General features: G+C 43.2%; 1 protein-coding gene and 1 long non-coding RNA gene across 4 annotated transcripts in view; one reads left to right on the top strand and one right to left on the bottom strand.

Annotated features, from left to right (window-relative positions):
- LOC310697595 overlaps nucleotides 1-18,164 on the top strand; it is a 99,532-nt gene that overhangs the window by 2,039 nt on the left and 79,329 nt on the right. The window contains exons 1-2 of one of the 3 annotated variants that reach the window (XR_014521072.1): nucleotides 10,536-10,641; nucleotides 12,056-12,178. The exons of 1 other annotated variant lie outside the window; for it this stretch is intronic. This is a non-coding gene — a long non-coding RNA (uncharacterized lncRNA). Of the gene's footprint in view, nucleotides 1-10,535; nucleotides 10,642-11,972; nucleotides 12,179-18,164 lie in introns of those variants that run through there. One more of the 3 variants, XR_014521073.1, reaches the window with a different exon arrangement.
- LOC310697263 (vomeronasal type-2 receptor 26-like) lies at nucleotides 5,300-13,662 on the bottom strand (the record flags this gene model as incomplete). The annotated part of the gene is made up of 6 exons (XM_083483721.1): nucleotides 5,300-6,198; nucleotides 6,467-6,593; nucleotides 7,547-7,774; nucleotides 10,525-11,334; nucleotides 11,631-11,922; nucleotides 13,436-13,662. 6 exons carry the CDS (start codon nucleotides 13,660-13,662, stop codon nucleotides 5,300-5,302), a joined length of 2,583 nt encoding a protein of 860 aa, XP_083339847.1.

Consider the following 18,164-nt stretch of genomic DNA (forward strand, 5'->3'; position numbering starts at 1 on the left):
AAGTCAAAAGGTGTTTTTGGGAATTGGAAGTTTGGCCTGAACTTTGCTCCCAAGGACCAAAGAAGGAGCTGGATCCGACCATGGACTCTCCTTCCTTGGAGGTTTTGAAGCAGAGTTTGGATGGCTATCTGTTAGAGATGCTTTATAGAGCCAGTGTGGTTCAGTGGTTAAGAGCGGTGGACTTGTAATCTGGTGAACCGAGTTCGCTTCCCCGCTCCTCCACATGCAGCTGCTGGGTGACCTTGGGCCAGTCACCCTTCTCTGAAGTCTCTCAGCCCCACTCACCTCACAGAGTGTTTGTTGTGGGGGAGGAAGGGAAAGGAGATTGTGAGCCCCTTTGAGACTCCTTAGGGTAGTTATAAAGCGGGATATGAAATCCAAACTCTTCTTCTTCTAGTAGGCCACTTTGGGTGGATTTGATTCCTGCCAATCCCTTCTGGTTCTCCCCCTGAAGGGAAGTAGCATGTTGGTGGTTTTGAAGCCACTTCAAGTGAATTTCCACCCCCTCTTTGAAAGGCTTCTCCAACAGAGGGAAGCTCTCTGGGTTTGGATGAGGGGAGAAATGTTGCTCTGAACTTTCGACTCTCCCTTCCCCTTCGACATGTTCTGCGGAAGGAGAGCTTCTGTTGCATATGGAGCCAACTTGCTCCTCGTCTTTGAGCAGAAGCTTTTCTACTCATAAACAAATTTTGTGCGCAGAAGCCAGGCTAGCATTCTAGCAGCTTTGTTATTCTTTATGAATTTATTTATTAATATTTATTTACTTTCTTACTTACTTATTTAATCTTTCATAAATTCCATGCACTATTTTTGCCAATCACCCCTAGAGTGCCTTACGTCAAGATAAGTCAGGATGATCATAACAAATTTTACAGTCTTACTTTAGTGCATTCCAAAAGTTAAAATAATAAAACAGAATCAAATTACCTCAAGTTCCTAAGAATCTGGGTGGATGTTTTCATTATTACATTAAAAAAATTTTTTTTAAAAATTATTAAGTCTCCAGAGATATTCCAATCACTTGTCTTCGTATACAGTTTAAAAAAACAAACAAAAACCCCACACATTTTCTTCTTGACTCCCCACCCCCTTCTCTATGTTTGTTTTTATTACTTCTTTTTATCAGATGTTTTAAAAAACCTGTTTTTATTATCAAAGCCCCAATGTCGTATTTCAGTAATGCGCTGCTTATATGTCAAATCCTGCCTTTGACTTCATGTATGGATGATAGTCCCCTTCATGGATCACTGCCTTGCCGTGGTGAAGGGGCTTGAATAACTCAGAGAAGCTATGAGCCATGCCGTGCAGGGCCACCCAAGATGGACAGGTCATAGTGGAGAGTTTTGACCAAACGTGATCCACCTGGAGCAGGAATCGGCAAGCCACTCCAGTATCCCTGTGAAGAAAACTCCATGGACAAAGGCAACAGGCATATAAAAGTTATGACACTGGAAGATGAGCCCCTCAGGTCGGAAGGCACCCAACATGGTACTGAGGAAGAGCGGAGGACAAGTAGAAGTAGATTCAGAGCTGATGAATCGGCTGGGCCAAAGCCGAAAGGACGCTCAGTTGCGGATATGCCTGGAAGCGAAAGGAAAGTCCAATGCTATAAAGAAAAATATTGCATAGGAATCTGGAATGTAAGAACCATGAACCTTGGTAAGTTGGATGTGGTCAAAAATGAGATGGCAAGAATAAATATTGACATCCTGGGTTTCAGTGAACTAAAATGGATGGGAATGGGCGAATTCAGTTCAGATGACCATCATATCTACTACTGTGGTCAAGAAACCTGTAAAAGAAATGGAGTGGCCCTCATAGTCAACACCAGATGGGCAGCATCGAAATCAGATTGATTATATTCTCTGCAGCCAAAGATGGAGAAGCTCTATACAGTCAGCAAAAACCAGACCTGGAGCTGACTGTGGCTCAGATCATCGGCTTCTTATAGCAAAATTCAAGCTTAAACTGAAGAAAGTAGGGAAAACCACTGGGCCAGTAAGATACAATCTAAGTCAAATCCCTTATGAATACACAGTGGAAGTGAGCAACAGGTTTAAGGATTTAGATTTGGTGGACAGAGTGCCTGAAGAACTATGGATGGAGGCTCGCAACATTATACAGGAGGCAGCAAAGAAAACCATCCCAATGAAAAGGAAATGCAAGAAAGCAAAGTGGCTGTCCAATGAAGCCTTACAAATAGCAGGGGAGAGAAGGCAAGAAAAATGCGACGGAGATAGTGAAAGATACAGGAAATTGAATGCAGATTTCCAAAAAATAGTAAGGAGAGACAAGAAGGCCTTCTTAAACGAGCAATGCAAAGAAATAGAGGAAAACAACAGAATGGGGAAAACCAGAGATCTGTTCAAGAAAATTGGAGATATGAAAGGAACATTTCATACAAAGATTACCATAATAAAAGACAAAAGTGGAAAGGACCTAACAGAAGCAGAAGACATCAAGAAGAGGTGGCAAGAATACACAGAGGAATTATACCAGAAAGAAATGGATGTCTCATACACCCCAGGTAGTGTGGTTGCTGACCTTGAGCCAGACATCCTGAAGAGTGAAGTCAAATGGGCCTTAGAAAGCACTGCTAATAACAAGGCCAGTGGAAGTGATGATATTCCAGCTGAACTATTTAAAATTTTAAACGATGATGCTGTTAAGGTGCTACACTCAATATGCCAGCAAGTTTGGAAAACTCAGCAGTGGCCAGAGGATTGGAGAAGATCAGTCTACATCCCAATCCCAAAGAAGGGCAGTGCCAAAGAATGCTCCAACTAGCGGACAATTGCACTCATTTCACACACTAGCAAGGTTATGCTTAAAATTCTACAAGGCAGGCTCAAGCAGTATGTGGACCGAGAACTCCCAGAAGTTCAAGCTGGATTTCGTAGGGGCAGAGGAACCAGAGATCAAATTGCAAACATGCGCTGGATTATGGAGAAAGCTAGAGAGTTCCAGAAAGACATCTACTTCTGCTTCATTGACTATACAAAAGCCTTTGACTGTGTCGACCACAGCAAACTATGGCAAGTTCTTAAAGAAATGGGAGTGCCTGATCACCTCATCTGTCTCCTGAGAAATCTCTATGTGGGACAAGAAGCTACAGTTAGAACTGGATATGGAACAACTGACTGGTTCAAAATTGGGAAAGGAGTATGGCAAGGCTGTATATTGTCTCCCTGCTTATATAATTTATATGCAGAATTCATCATGCGAAAGGCTGGGCTGGATGAATCCCAAGCCAGAATTAAGGTCGCTGGAATATCAACAACCTCAGATATGCAGATGACACAACCTTGATGGCAGAAAGAGAGGAGGAATTAAAGAACCTTTTAATGAGAGTGAAAGAGGAGAGTGCAAAATATGGTCTGAAGCTCAACATCAAAAAAACTAAGATCATGGCCACTGGTCCCATCACCTCCTGGCAAATAGAAGGGGAAGAAATGGAGGCAGTGAGATATTTTATTTTCTTGGGCTCCATGACCACTGCAGATGGTGACAGCAGTCACGAAATTAAAAGACGCCTGCTCCTTGGGAGAAAGGCAATGGCAAACCTAGACAGCATCTTAAAAAGTAGAGACATCACCTTGCCAACAAAGGTCCGTATAGTTAAAGCCATGGTTTTCCCAATAGTGATGTATGGAAGTGAGAGCTAGACCATAAAGAAGGCTGATCGCCGAAGAATTGGTGCTTTTGAATTATGGTGCTGAAAGAGACTCTTGAGAGTCCCATGGACTGCAAAAAGATCAAATGCATCCATTCTTAAGGATATTAGCCCTGAGTGCTCACTCGAAGGACAGATCGTGAAGCTGAGGCTCCAATACTTTGGCCACCTCATGAGAAGAGAAGACTCCCTGGAAAAGACCCTGATGTTGGGAAAGATTGAGGGCACAAGGAGAAGGGGACGACAGAGGACAAGATGGTTGGACAGTGTTCTCGAAGCTACGAACATGAGCCTGACCAAACTGTGGGAGGCAGTGGAAGACAGGAGTGCCTGGCATGCTCTGGTCACGAAGAGTCGGACACGACTAAACAACTAAACAACATCAAATGGATGATAGTTTGACAAATAAGATATCAATGGTCTCCATTCTTCCTGAAAAGATTCGTCCTCATGTTTAGCAGGTAATTTCACCATTTCAACATATTTCCCCAGTTTCAAAAGCCAATCCTCCCTCTTTCCACTTCTGTGCAAATAAAGTTCTAGCTGCTGTGGTTGCAAACATAAATAACCCAGTCAGCTTTCTTTGGACCTTTAATTATTAAATTTATATAGGAGCCTTCATTGGATTGCTACAGGTTGAATTGCTATAAGAATAAGTGTTTAGTAAGCTTTCCACTAGTCTGGAGAGATGAAAGTCTAAGTAGTTTGCAATCTTGGCTAATGAATCTAAATGCTTCATCAGTGGCTGTTCTCTCAATTATTTTTACTTGCCCATCTGATCTTGGTTTTGCTCTATAAATGGGGACCTAAATGGGAGGAACCTGAGTTGGAGGAGGAGGCCTCTCGCTCTTCCTTCCTGACTGAGCATAAGATGCCTCCTCTGAAAAGGTTTGGCAGGCAGGGAATCCAACTATCTGACATCGTCTCATTGCTTCCCTCCAATGCTGAACTTGTTGCTGGCTCACTCGTAATCTGGTGATCCACTCAACATCAGTGCACAATGTGTCATATTCTGGACAACGCATTAAAATCCATTGCACTCCAGTCAAGACTTGGCTAAGGTCAGTTGCTACTCTTTGGAACAGGGAGCAGAGCTTACACAATACAGAAATTAAACCAGCAGACTACGGAAGAGAACTTAAATGAATTTCTCAATTTATTAATATACAAAGTTTAGGAGAACAAAATGATGTGAACTTCTGAATGATACAGCATACCTGTAGAAAATGGAGCACAGGTATTTGAATATCTAGAAATGAAATAACTAGAAAGTATTGTTGAATATCAGAATTGATATGCAAAGCAAACAGACCAAAAAACCTAATTCCTATCTCCCTCTAGACTATCTTGTTGTGAGAGAAATATAAGTTCCCAAAACACAAAATTATTAAAAGATAATAGTTTACAAACTACGGGCAGTACATCAAGACTCATTGTAATCCTTGGCAAAGCAAGGTAGCAAAACATTTCCTCCCATCTTCCTGTTCATGTGAACAGGACTACATAAAAGTTGGGCTAAGAATGAACATAATCTCTTTCAGAGGTGGAGAAGGAGGAACATGGAGGAGTAGCTGTGTTTCCTTTATGCACTTCTGGACATCAGGAACATGGACTATTTTAAGAATTTTAATTTCTGGTTGTCAGGTGCTCCTTTGTGTTCAGATCAGGCCTCAGCACAATAATGTAGCACTTGGGAAGGAAGATGCAGCCCAGAAGCCCAGCACTGGAGGCCAACATAGAGAAGATCTGCATGGCCACCATGTACTTGCCCTTGGTGCTCAGGTAGGTGGGCACAAAGGAGACCCAAACACTGCAGAAGACCAGCATGCTGAAGGTGATCAGCTTGGCTTCATTGAAGGAGCCGGGCAGCTTCCTGGCTAGGAAAGCCACCGTGAAGCAGGTGGCAGCCAAGAAGCCCAGGTAGCCGAGGGCAACGTAGAACATGGTCACAGACCCTTCGTTGCATTGCAGGATGATCTCTTCCACCTGGGAGCGCATGTCGGGCTCTGGGAATGGGGGAGAAGAGCCCAGCCAGATGGTGCAGATGAGAACTTGCCCCGCAGAACAGGAGATGACAATGGAGTTGGCCAGACTCTTGCCCAGCCATCTCCTCACCCTGTTCCCGGGCTTTGTGGCCAGGAAGGCCAGCACCACCGTGATGGTCTTTGCCAAGACAGAAGAAACAGCAACTGAGAAGATGATGCTGAAGGCCGTTTGTCGGAGAAGGCAGGTCTCTTTCCTTGGGCGCCCGATGAAGAGGAAGGAGGACAAAAAGGAAAGCAGGAGGGAGACGAGGAGGATGTAAGAAAGGTCCCGGTTGTTGGCTTTGACTATGGGAGTTTCCTTGTATTTAATGAAGATTCCCAACACAGTGCATGCTGTTATAGATAAGAAGAGGGCAACGGAAGCTAAAAACATTCCTAAATGTTCTCCATAAGTCAGGAAGGTGGTAATCTTGGGGACACATTGATCTCTGTCCTTGTTTGAATGGTGATCTTCTGAGCATTTGGTGCAATGTTCTGCATCTGGGGAAGAGAAAAAGAGTGGCTGCAGCATCACTTACATCCCTAATGAACTGAACTCGATTACATTTTGAAGAAATCCTAGAGATTTCTTCCTTATGGTCATTCCTTTCAACTCTTTTCCAGGATGTAATGAAGGTGATTGTAAAGACGTTGAGGAAGGAGCCACATTCCCCAATGTCTGCAGAAATCTCACAAAAAGTGTTTGAGACTGGATTTCTGCCCTGTGTTTACTCTCTCCAGAAATACCTTCCCCCTTGGAGTCACCCACCTTCCTGGGCGGAGAAGGTCCCTCCTGCACACCGAGCACAAGCATAGCAGCAAATGGGCTTTCCTTCTAGAACCACCTTGGCATATCCAGGTCGACATTTTTCATTACACCTGGAACGAGGTACGGCCTAACCAGGAAGACAAGAAGGTGCAAGAAAGAGGAACAGTTAGGAGTATTTGTTTGTATGTAATTCACACATAGAGTGAGTTTAAAGAGATCTCTGGACTGCAGCCTTTGACCCCTCATCAGGGTCCTTTCAACTCCTCACTGACCATTGGGGTGACCAGAATATCTTGTTCTTCATAATTCGTTCAGGACAACTGAGGTTTGCGCCACAGAACTCTGATTCCTCTTCTCCGTTTACCTGCTTCCCTGCTTAATAAATCTTCAAAGAAAATGGCAATGGAATCTGAAATGTGATTTCCCCAAAGTTCAGGATTCGGATAATCTCTCAATCACTAATTAAGACAAATTTAATATGACACTTTTCCAAATATTGGTTTCCCTCACTCTGTTTTTGAGGCATGCAAGGTTTCCTCTTATTGCTGATGAATGTCCTAGTTATTTCTAGTTCATATGCCATTCCTTAAAATTAACCTTATATTACAATAGGGTTTTTTTTTTAACTTCTCATCCTTCACCAACAGCCGTGCACTTCTCAATTCCTGCACATACAATAGTTTAACATTTGCAACATCTACAAGTGAGCTTACTCCATAAATTTAAAATATCCACAATAAATCAGTAATTATCATTTCTAAACTAAATTACTTTCCATCCTTCTGCATGTAGTTCACTTTTACTAGGGGCTTTCCCTTTCCTTCTTATCTACGTAGTCCTTTCTGTCGAAGATTCTGGTGTCTTCTCTGAGGACCTCTGTGCTCTATCCTTTCTTTGAGCACCCCAAATTCACCTCCTATCTCAACTGCTGTGAAAAGAAAGAGTGGTGGTTGCAGCTGTTATTGACGGTCAAGACACCATTGGTCAACCTGATATCCTGATATGGTCATTTTTCAGCGGTTGTTTAAGGAAAAACATAGTAATCATCTCCTAGCCTTCTCCCTTTGTGATTCCCCTTACCTTGTTGAATTTCCTGGGCCACTCAATGGCTTCTGGGTTAATGGTGAACTTTATTCCAGCAGACGTATCTCTCCTTATATTCCCAATTTTCAAAATGTCATAAGAGATATTGGGAAACATCACCCAGTTCACAATATCAAAATCCGCTGGTAGCTCCCAGTTCTCATCCAAGCACAGTCTGCCTCTGGAAGTATTCAGGCACTGGATTTCTCTTAAGAAAGGGTGAAGCTGGAATGGCAGGGGAAAACACCAGCATTAAGAAAACGGGAAGCCAAGATGGATATCTCAGTCCTACTCACTTCAACCTCTTCTGATTTGGGGCTGCGTGTATCTCATGTAGAGTGGAATTCCTATTCGGCCATTTTTATTACTACAGACCCTGCAAGTGCTCCACTTTTCCAGGGATGTCCCTGAATTAGAGACAGTTTTTCATTTGATCCTGGAATTTCCCAACTTTGCTTAGAATGTCCCTATTTTCATTGGAGAAATGTTGGCAGATGTGGAGTTATCCAACCCACAAGGCATCCAATCCTATATCGGGAATTTTTATTCTGTTTAATATTTTAGTATGAATTTCTTTATGTTGGGAGCTGCCCAGAGTGCTGAGGCAACCCAAAAAGACGTGTGGGGTATAAAGAGTGCTATTTTTCTATGGCACCCACCTGAGAGGTGCCAAAACTGAGTTTCAGTGAGTTCCGCCTCTAAAAAGCTCTGGATATCAACAGTAAACACTGGTCAACAACAAATTTGTTGTCTGCGTTTTTTCAGTTGATTTAGAACGAATCTGATGCACTGAATCCAAAAATAACATTGGTTTTGTTCAATCAGGTCAAGTTTTTGAGCTATGGCCACATGTCATTTTTTAACGTTTTTGTTCACATGTACGCTTGTGTGGAGCATTTTAGAAGAAGTTGGTGGGGGTAAAATGCCATGTCAAATAATTGTTTTGATTGGAAATGATTATTTTAATGACAAGAAGTACTCAGGTCCAATAGTTCTGGGTGATTATGTCGAAAAGGGATCAGTTTGAAGTCATAAAACCTTGAAATCTTCCATAAATTGGTGCGGCAAAGCATAAAGTTATTTTGGTATTAAACTTGGTGACCAGGATAAAGCTTGGGCGCCACACATGGTGTGCAAGGCATGCACCGAGACTCTTTGTGGGTGGACCAATGGCAAGAGGAGTCTGAACTTTGGAATTCCCATGGTCTGGAGGGAGCCGACAAACCATGTCACTGACTGCTACTTCTGCGCTGTTGATGTGACTGGGATCAACAGAAAGAACTGGAGCTGCCTCAAGTATCCTGATCTTCAATCACCACATCGTCCTGTAGCTCATTGTGATGAAATTCCAGTGCCTATCTTCGGAGAACTTCCTGACATTAGTGACGAAGATGCCTCCAGTGTTGAAGGACATGAAGAAGAAGTGGTTCTTGAAGATGATGCTCCACATCCATTTTCCCAAAAGGAGTTGAATGATCTAGTTCACGACCTCAGCTTGTCAAAGGACTCTGCCGAACTGTTGGCATCCAGACTGAAGGGAAAAAACCTCTCTGACAGTGCTTGCATCAGCTTCTTCTGCAACAGGCATCAAGAGTACCTCCGTTTTTTCTTGGAAGAGAAGGACTTGGTGTACTGTGCAGATATTGCACAGCTTCTGCTCAAGCTTGGAGTGCCACAGTACGAACCCAAAGATTGGAGACTGTTAATTGACAGCAGCAAGTGATCACTGAAATGTGTTCTGCTAAAGAACGGCAACCAGTACCAATGTTTTCTGTGCATGTGGGATAGTAGGGACCGTGCTCAGCATTACACGAAGAAGGACTGGCCTGTGCGGGAGGAATTAGTGCCTTGCAAAGAAAGGAACGTCTTCAACGACCCTCTGGTGGACAGAGACAGAATACTCTTCCCACCGCTGCAGATCAAGCTCGGCTTAATCAAGCAGTTCACCAAGGCTCTGGACAAGGATGGTGACTGATTCACTTACTTGTGCCAGGCTTTTCCAGGATTGACCACGGAGAAGTTGAAAGCTGGCATCTTTGACAGTCCTCAGATCCGTCAGCTCATCAGAGATCCAGAGTTTGGAAACTCAATGAACAAAGTGGAACTGGAAGCGTGGAAGGCATTTGTTCTGGTAGTGAATAACTTTCTTGGCAACAATAAGGCCAGAAACTACGCAGAACTTGTCAACAACATGCTGACTGCTTTCAGAAACCTGGGCTGCAACATGAGCGTCAAGATGGACTACCTATTTTCACATATGGACCGGTTTCCTGAGAACCTGGGTTCAATGAGTGACGAGCAGGGGGAGAGATTCCATCAGGACATGAAAGAGATGGAGACCAGGTATCAGGGTCGCTGGGACGCAGTCATGATGGCTGACTACTGTTGGACTCTGAAGAGAGACCTCCCTGCCGCTGAGCATTCCAGGAGTTCCAAGAAGTTCAAGCCCTGAAGTTTGAAAAATGGTGAAGCGACATGCAATTTACGTGTACTTACCTTTATCAATGCCCACGATTCAGTTTACAGTAATCGATGTTTCTATCAGGTAATCAATATATGTTGTTGGAAAAACATTTTTTTCTCTTAAAAACGTATTTAGGATGATATGTGTTGACAAAAATCAGCCGATAATGCCACAAAAATGTAATAGATTTTGTCACAAGATCTGATTTTTTTTCAAATCAAGATAGCACAAAAACCTGACCTGATGGAGAGAAACGGATGCCATTTCCTGATTCAGCAGTGCAAAAAAACCCTAAAGCAGTTGTAGAAATCTAGACAACATTCGAAAAGTAAAAAATTGTTGCCCAGTGATTATCGTTATGGAATGGGACGTCCCTATTTTCATCAGAGAAATGTTGGGCGGTATGCTACTATTACTAGTACTAATAGTAATTATGAAATGTTGCATGTTTATCCCCAGTCAAGATCAGCATCAGTGTCGGCTGCAGGTTGCAAAAAGGGGAAGGAAATACCTGCCACGGCTGTAGCCTTTGGGGTCCCCATTGCTCTCCTTCCTCCACCATCAGCCTCCTCTGGGATCTAGATGAAAGCGAAGCATGCAAGGCCTGAGCCACAGCCTGAACATTGATGTAAGTGCCATAGCTGTCAAAAGACAGGGCTCTCTCACGGTACTCTTGGGGCAATGGCTGCAGGTACTCCTCCTCTCTGCATCTTACCCTGCCTTTCACGGACAACTGATGCTTTGAATATGAACACCAAAATGCTTGATTGAAATAATACGTAAGATCGGCCTGCCATTTATATATGTCACCTTCGCTGCTCCTTATTCCAGTCTGAATTTCAAAGGACAGAGAACCATGGAGGTACTGGAACAAATCTGGAGGGAGGTAAGTGCCAAATCTGATTTCTAGCAAAGCTGTTGTGATCCAGACTTTTTTCCCTATTTCCTTCTCATTGAAATGAAGTATTATCACGAGTCCTTGGATACTCAGTGCACTGGTTATATAGTAAAAAAATACCCCAACTTGTCTCCATAGGAAAAAAGGTTCCCCGGGCCTGATAAATTGATTTAGATCATTTTCTGGTACTCTTTTTGAGAAAGCAATGCAGATCCCTTTGCTGAGCATCAGAGGTTTCACAGCGCTCACAAATCTTTCTCCATCGTCATTGTCTGGAGTGCAGAGGCCAATCCACGTCCATCCAAAATACAGGAGCAATTCAACAATCCCCTGGTATTGGCTTTCCTCTTTGGGAGTCATCCGGTAGACAAAAGGGAACAGGGTTTTACCTTCGAGAACCTGGGCAGTGAAGCCATAACTGATCTAGCAAGGAAAGCAAAAGATCACCAATTTATTTTACTTTCAGCATAACGGGTATTTAATCATATTAAATGACTGATATCTATCTAAATCTCTGCTGGCTGAGGCTGATGGGAGTTTTAGTCTGAAACATCTGGAGGTGTCAAGTTAGTGAAGGCTCAGTTTTGAAAAAGGGATGTTGGATCCATAGCTCAGGATTTTCCCATTTTGAAAAATATCCCTGCTTGACCTATCCAAAGAGAAAGTAGAATTTTACGCAGTTGAAATTCTCTGTGCTTCCATGCTCTCCCACTACTTACCTGTGGGATTTTGTAGATGCCTGACAAGGCTGAAATCACTCTTGAGATGATAGTGTCGCTTCTTTCAAGAACAGCCAGCAGGTGATTCTGAACTCCACATTGATAATTGGGAATATTGCATCCACTGCCTGCAAGCAGCTCTAGCATGGCATCCGAAGTCATCCTTGCATCGCAATGGTTCTCAAAGAGGTTGTAGCCCAGGGTGATGTTGGGTAAGAGCCTGAGATCCTGGTTGATCTCTACGATGGTGAGCGGGAAAGGCAACACGTGCCAGAAGTACCTAGGTGCCTCCCTGCAATAAATGAATTCTTTAAAAAGAGTGAAACTGATATTCATATTAATGGGATGGAGGAAACATTATATAATCCACACAGATTAGTATTTATTTATCCTTTTACATTAATATCAAACCTTTTCCTGTCTAGCATAGAACAAAAATTTGGAGATCTCTACTCCATGACAGGAGCTTTGATGCAAAAAGCACACAGAGCTGTTCAACAGTGGAAGAGACTCCCTCCGAAGGTGACCATGTGTCACGGATGCTTCAGGTGAGATTCCTCCGGGTCCCTTCCATCTCTGCAATCTATGATTCTATTCTAATGTGGTTCTATGAGTAAGAAATGAAGGCGCCCCTCAAAATGTGTGCTATACTGGGAAGTTGCTGCAAGGGCTGCTTTTGCTGCAGTGGTCTTTGGCTTCTTGCAAAGGGCTAGACTATAGGTAGATAAGAGACCATTTGATAAAACGAGAAGCACCAAATACCTCAGTCCCCTTTTAGTTACAAATGAGGCCTGGTGGCTTTCAGGTTTGAGTGTGTGGTAAAATCTATAATTTTGCCCATGTTTGGATCAGTGACTCCACCAATGAGGACACCCCCTGGTCTGTATTCTTTTATATAATCATTTTATTTGAAGCATAATGTTCCACCCTTAAGTTTTTTAAAAAGCAGTGACAGAAAGGAAAAAGTGCTGAGATTGGAGGAGGAAACCTTTAATGTAGCCCATGGTGGGCTGTAGTTCTCCTGTGGTATTGTGTCAAGAGAACTGGGCTAAGGTTGTTCACAAATGATCCAAATAGAATAAAGATAAAATAATTTTGGCATCTTGGAAATTGCTTGAGTTTCATGCCTCCCTCTGGGATAGGAAACAGGTACCTATGGATTCGAAGTGAAGAAATATCAAACATCTCACTACTTAGAAATGAGGCCAGTTGTTTGTGTGTGAAAAAAAGGAATAATTCCTTTTCACATTTTAGAGACCTGACTCCATGAACAAGGAAGTCTCCTGATTCATATTATTTTATTCATCATTTCAATTAAAGTACATATTTTCTGCTCTTCAGCCACCAAACGTCACCCAGAGGATCTTAAATTCCATTTGTAAAACTGTAGCATTCCCTAACGACAGTTTCTGAATTGTCCAAATGGAATAATATTGAATAAAACCCTTGAGCCTTGGGAATTGCCTGAGTTTCATGGCATCCTGCAGCTGGGGAAATTCAGTGCATCCTTTTGACTCCTGACCAGATTCATTGGCATCCTTGCATTCTACTAAAAGCAACACAGAATCAAAGGTAGGAGAGTGTTTCACTAAGACCCAGGGAGCATTGAAATAGGAGAGGTTTGTGTGGAATCTTTTACTGGACTCCCCAGCTCCCATCAGCCCCAGCCAGCAAGACCAATGGTCAGGGCAGGGTACTCCTGCAACATCAGCCCTTAGCTCCCCAGCCCTGAGAAAGGGGCTCTTTCCTTGATAAATAGGAACCACTAGAAGGACTGGAGTACCGCAAAACTGTGAAGTACATACTCTTCAGCCCTGGCGAAGGGTGTCTGAGAAAAGACGTATGGAGTTTCCTTATAAAAGCGTTTTGGAGATATGATCCCAGTGATGAGAAAGTGTCCAGGCTGGTAGTAATTGCGAGCATCCGTTTCATCCCTGACCAGATTCAAGGGGCACTTCGCCTTGTGGTTCCCGCAGACTCCAAAGGGCATCATGAGCAGCGGAAGCAGCAACAGAAGGAGCAGGGATCTCATTCTGGCTCTGCCTCTTCCTCCTCTTACCTGCCAAGGAGGCAAAGGAGAAGAACCCAACGACTCTTGCAAGACCAGACTGGGTGGGCTTTGCCAGGCTGGGTGGTTTTCAACTCTACCTTCGGAACTAGGAAGCACAAGGCAGGCACACCCCTCTGTCGCCAGCTCTGCATCTTGTCTCAGTCTGTCTCCAACACAGGAAATATTCTCGGCACCAACTTTTTCTTTCCCAGACACAGCGCAATTAATATTGTCATGCTACTTTCTGAGGCTGATGTAACCTCCAGAAATATCTCCTGAGCATTTAGAAGAGGAGATGACTATAATTTTGATTATTCCAAGTGGAATAAGTTTCATCACACTAACTTTCCAAAGTCTGGAATCTCTCAGGCAGCAGGTGCAGAGCTGGAGAAAAACATGATGGAGAAAAGTCAAAAGGTGTTTTTGGGAATTGGAAGTTTGGCCTGAACTTTGCTCCCAAGGACCAAAGAAGGAGCTGGATCCGACCATGGACTCTCCTTCCTTAGAGGTTTTGAAGCAGAGTTTGGATGGCTATCTGTTAGAGATGCTTTATAGAGCCAGTGTGGTTCAGTGGTTAAGAGCGGTGGACTTGTAATCTGGTGAACCGAGTTCGCTTCCCCGCTCCTCCACATGCAGCTGCTGGGTGACCTTGGGCTAGTCACACTTCTCTCGTCTCTCAGCCTCACTCACCTCACAGAGTGTTTGTTGTGGGGAAGGAAGGGAAAGGAGATTGTGAGCCCCTTTGAGACTCCTTAGGGTAGTTATAAAGCGGGATATGAAATCCAAACTCTTCGTCTTCTTCTAGTTGGCCACTTTGGGTGGATTTGATTCCTGCCAATCCCTTCTGGTTCTCCCCCTGAAGGGAAGTAGCATGTTGGTGGTTTTGAAGCCACTTCAAGTGAATTTCCACCCCCTCCTTGAAAGGCTTCTCCAACAGAGGGAAGCTCTCTGGGGTTGGATGAGGGGAGAAATGTTGCTCTGAACTTTCGACTCTCCCTTCCCCTTTGACATGTTCTGCGGAAGGAGAGCTTCTGTTGCATATGGAGCCAACTTGCTCCTCGTCTTTGAGCAGAAGCTTCTCTACTCATAAACAAATTTTGTGCGCAGAAGCCAGGCTAGCATTCTAGCAGCTTTGTTATTCTTTATGAATTTATTTATTAATATTTATTTACTTTCTTACTTACTTATTTAATCTTTCATAAATTCCATGCACTATTTTGGCCAATCACCCCTAGAGCGCTTTACGTCAAGATAAGTCAGGACGATCATAACAAAGTTTACTTTAGTGCATTCCAAAAGTTAAAATAATAAAACAGAATCAAATTACCTCAACTTCCTAAGAATCTGGGTGAATGCTTTCTTTACTACATTTAAATAATATATATAATTATTAAGTCTCCACAGATATTCCAATCACTTGTCTTCGTATACTGTTTAAAAGAAAAAAACAAAAAACCCCACACATTTTCTTCTTGACTCCCCACCCTCCCTTCTCTATGTTTGTTTTTATCAGATGTTTTAAAAAACATGTTTTTATTATCTAAGCCCCAATGTCGTATTTCAGTAATGCGCTGCTTATATTTCAAATCCTGCCTTTGACTTCATGTATGGATGATAGTCCCCTTCATGGATCACTGCCTTGCCGTGGCGAAGGGGCTTGAATAACTCAGAGAAGCTATGAGCTATGCCGTGCAGGGCCACCCAAGATGGACAGGTCATAGTGGAGAGCTTTGACCAAACGTGATCCACCTGGAGCAGGAACCGGCAAGCCACTCCAGTATCCCTGCCAAGAAAACTCCATAGACAAAGGCAACAGGCATATAAAAGTTATGACGCTGGAAGATGAGCACCTCAGGTCGGAAGGCGCCCAACATGCTACTGAGGAAGAGCGGAGGACAAGTACAAGTAGATTCAGAGCTGATGAAGCGGCTGGGCCAAAGCCGAAAGGACGCTCAGTTACGGATATGCCTGGAAGCGAAAGGAAAGTCCAATGCTATAAAGAAAAATATTGCATAGGAACCTGGAATGTAAGGACCATGAACCTTGGTAAGTTGGATGTGGTCAAAAATGAGATGGCAAGAATAAATATTGACATCCTGGGCATCAGTGAACTAAAATGGACGGAAATGGGCAAATTCAGTTCAGATGACCATCATATCTACTACTGTGGGCAAGAAACCTGTAAAAGAAATGGAGTGGCCCTCATAGTCAACAAAAGAGTGGCGAAAGCTGTACTGGGATGCAATCTCAAAAATGATAGAATGATCTTGATATGAATCCAAGGCAGACCTTTTAACATCACAGTATTCCAAGTTTATGCACCAACCACTGGTGCTGAAGAAACTGAAATTGACAATTCTATGAAGACTCACAACACCTTATAGAAGTGACACCAAAGAAGGATGTTCTTCTCATTATAGGGGATTGGAATGCTAAAGTAGGGAGTCAAGAGGTAAAAGGAACAACTGGCAAGTTTGGCCTTGGAGTTCAAAATGAAGCAGGGCAAAGGCTAATAGAGTTCTGCCAAGAGAACAAGCTGGTCATCACAAACACGCTTTTCCAACAACACAAGAGACAACTCTACACATGGACATCACCATATGGGCAGCATCGAAATCAGATTGATTATAGTCTCTGCAGCCAAAGATGGAGAAGCTCTATACAGTCAGCAAAAACCAGACCTGGAGCTGACTGTGGCTCAGATCATCGGCTTCTTATAGCAAAATTCAAGCTTAAACTGAAGAAAGTAGGAAAAACCACTGGGCCGGTAAGATACAATCTAAGTCAAATCCCTTATGAATACATAGTGGAAGTGAGGAACAGGTTTAAGGATTTAGATCTGGTGGACAGAGTGCCTGAAGAACTATGGATGGAGGCTCGTAACATTATACAGGAGGCAGCAACTAAAACCATCCCAATGAAAAGGAAATGCAAGAAAGCAAAGTGGCTGTCCAACGAAGCCTTACAAATAGCGGGGGAGAGAAGGCAAGCAAAATGCGAGGGACATAGTGAAAGATACAGGAATGCAGATTTCCAAAAAATAGTAAGGAGAGACAAGAAGGCCTTCTTAAACGAGCAATGCAAAGAAATAGAGGAAAACAATAGAATGGGGAAAACCAGAGATCTGTTCAAGAAAATTGGAGATATGAAAGGACCATTTCGTACAAAGATTACCATAATAAAGGACAAAAGTGGAAAGGACCAAACAGAAGCAGAAGACATCAAGAAGAGGTGGCAAGAATACACAGAGGAATTATACCAGAAAGATATGGATGTCTCGTACACCCCAGGTAGTGTGGTTGCTGACCTTGAGCCAGACATCCTGGAGAGTGAAGTCAAATGGGCCTTAGAAAGCACTGCAAATAACAAGGCCAGTGGAAGTGATGATATTCCAGCTGAACTATTTAAAATTTTAAATGATGATGCTGTCAAGGTTCTACACTCAATATGCCAGTAAATTTGGAAAACTCAGCAGTGGCCAGAAGATTGGAGAAGATCAGTCTAAATCCCAATCCCAAAGAAGGGCAGTGCCAAAGAATGCGCCAACTACCGCACAATTGCACTCATTTCACACCCTAGCAAGATTATGCTTAAAATTCTACAAGGAAGGCTCAAGCAGTATGTGGACCGAGAACTCCCAGAAGTGCAAGCTGGATTTCGAAGGGGCAGAGGAACCAGAGACCAAATTGCAAACATGCGCTGGATTATGGAGAAAGCTAGAGAGTTCCAGAAAGACATCTACTTCTGCTTCATTGACTATGCAAAAGCCTTTGACTGTGTCGACCACAGCAAACTATGGCAAGTTCTAAAAGAAATGGGAGTGCCTGATCACCTCATCTGTCTCCTGTGAAATCTCTATGTGGGATAAGAAGCTACAGTTAGAACTGGATATGGAACAACTGACTGGTTCAAAATTGGGAAAGGAGTACGGCAAGGCTGTATATTGTCTCCCTGCTTATTTAATTTATATGCAGAATTCATCATGCGAAAGGCTGGGCTGGATGAATCCCAAGCCGGAATTAAGATCGCTGGAAGAAATATCAACAACCTCAGATATGCAGATGACACAACGTTGATGGCAGAAAGTGAGGAGGAATTAAAGAACCTTTTAATGAGGGTGAAAGAGGAGAGTTCAAAATATGGTCTGAAGCTCAACATCAAAAAAACGAAGATCATAGCCACCGGTCCCATCACCTCCTGGCAAATAGAAGGGGAAGAAATGGAGGCAGTGAGAGATTTTATTTTCTTGGGTTCCATGATCACTGCACATGGTGACAGCAGTCACGAAATTAAAAGACGCCTGCTCCTTGGGAGAAAGGCAATGGCAAACCTAGACAGCATCTTAAAAAGTAGAGACATCACCCTGCCAACAAATGTCCGTATAGTTAAAGCTATGGTTTTCCCAGTAGTGATGTATGGAAGTGAGAGCTGGACCATAAAGAAGGCTGATCGCCGAAGAATGGATGCTTTGGAATTATGGTGCT

This window comes from Podarcis liolepis, assembly GCF_965112155.1.
Source record: "Podarcis liolepis genome assembly, chromosome: 18".
NCBI classification, from domain to species: Eukaryota; Metazoa; Chordata; class Lepidosauria; order Squamata; family Lacertidae; genus Podarcis; species Podarcis liolepis.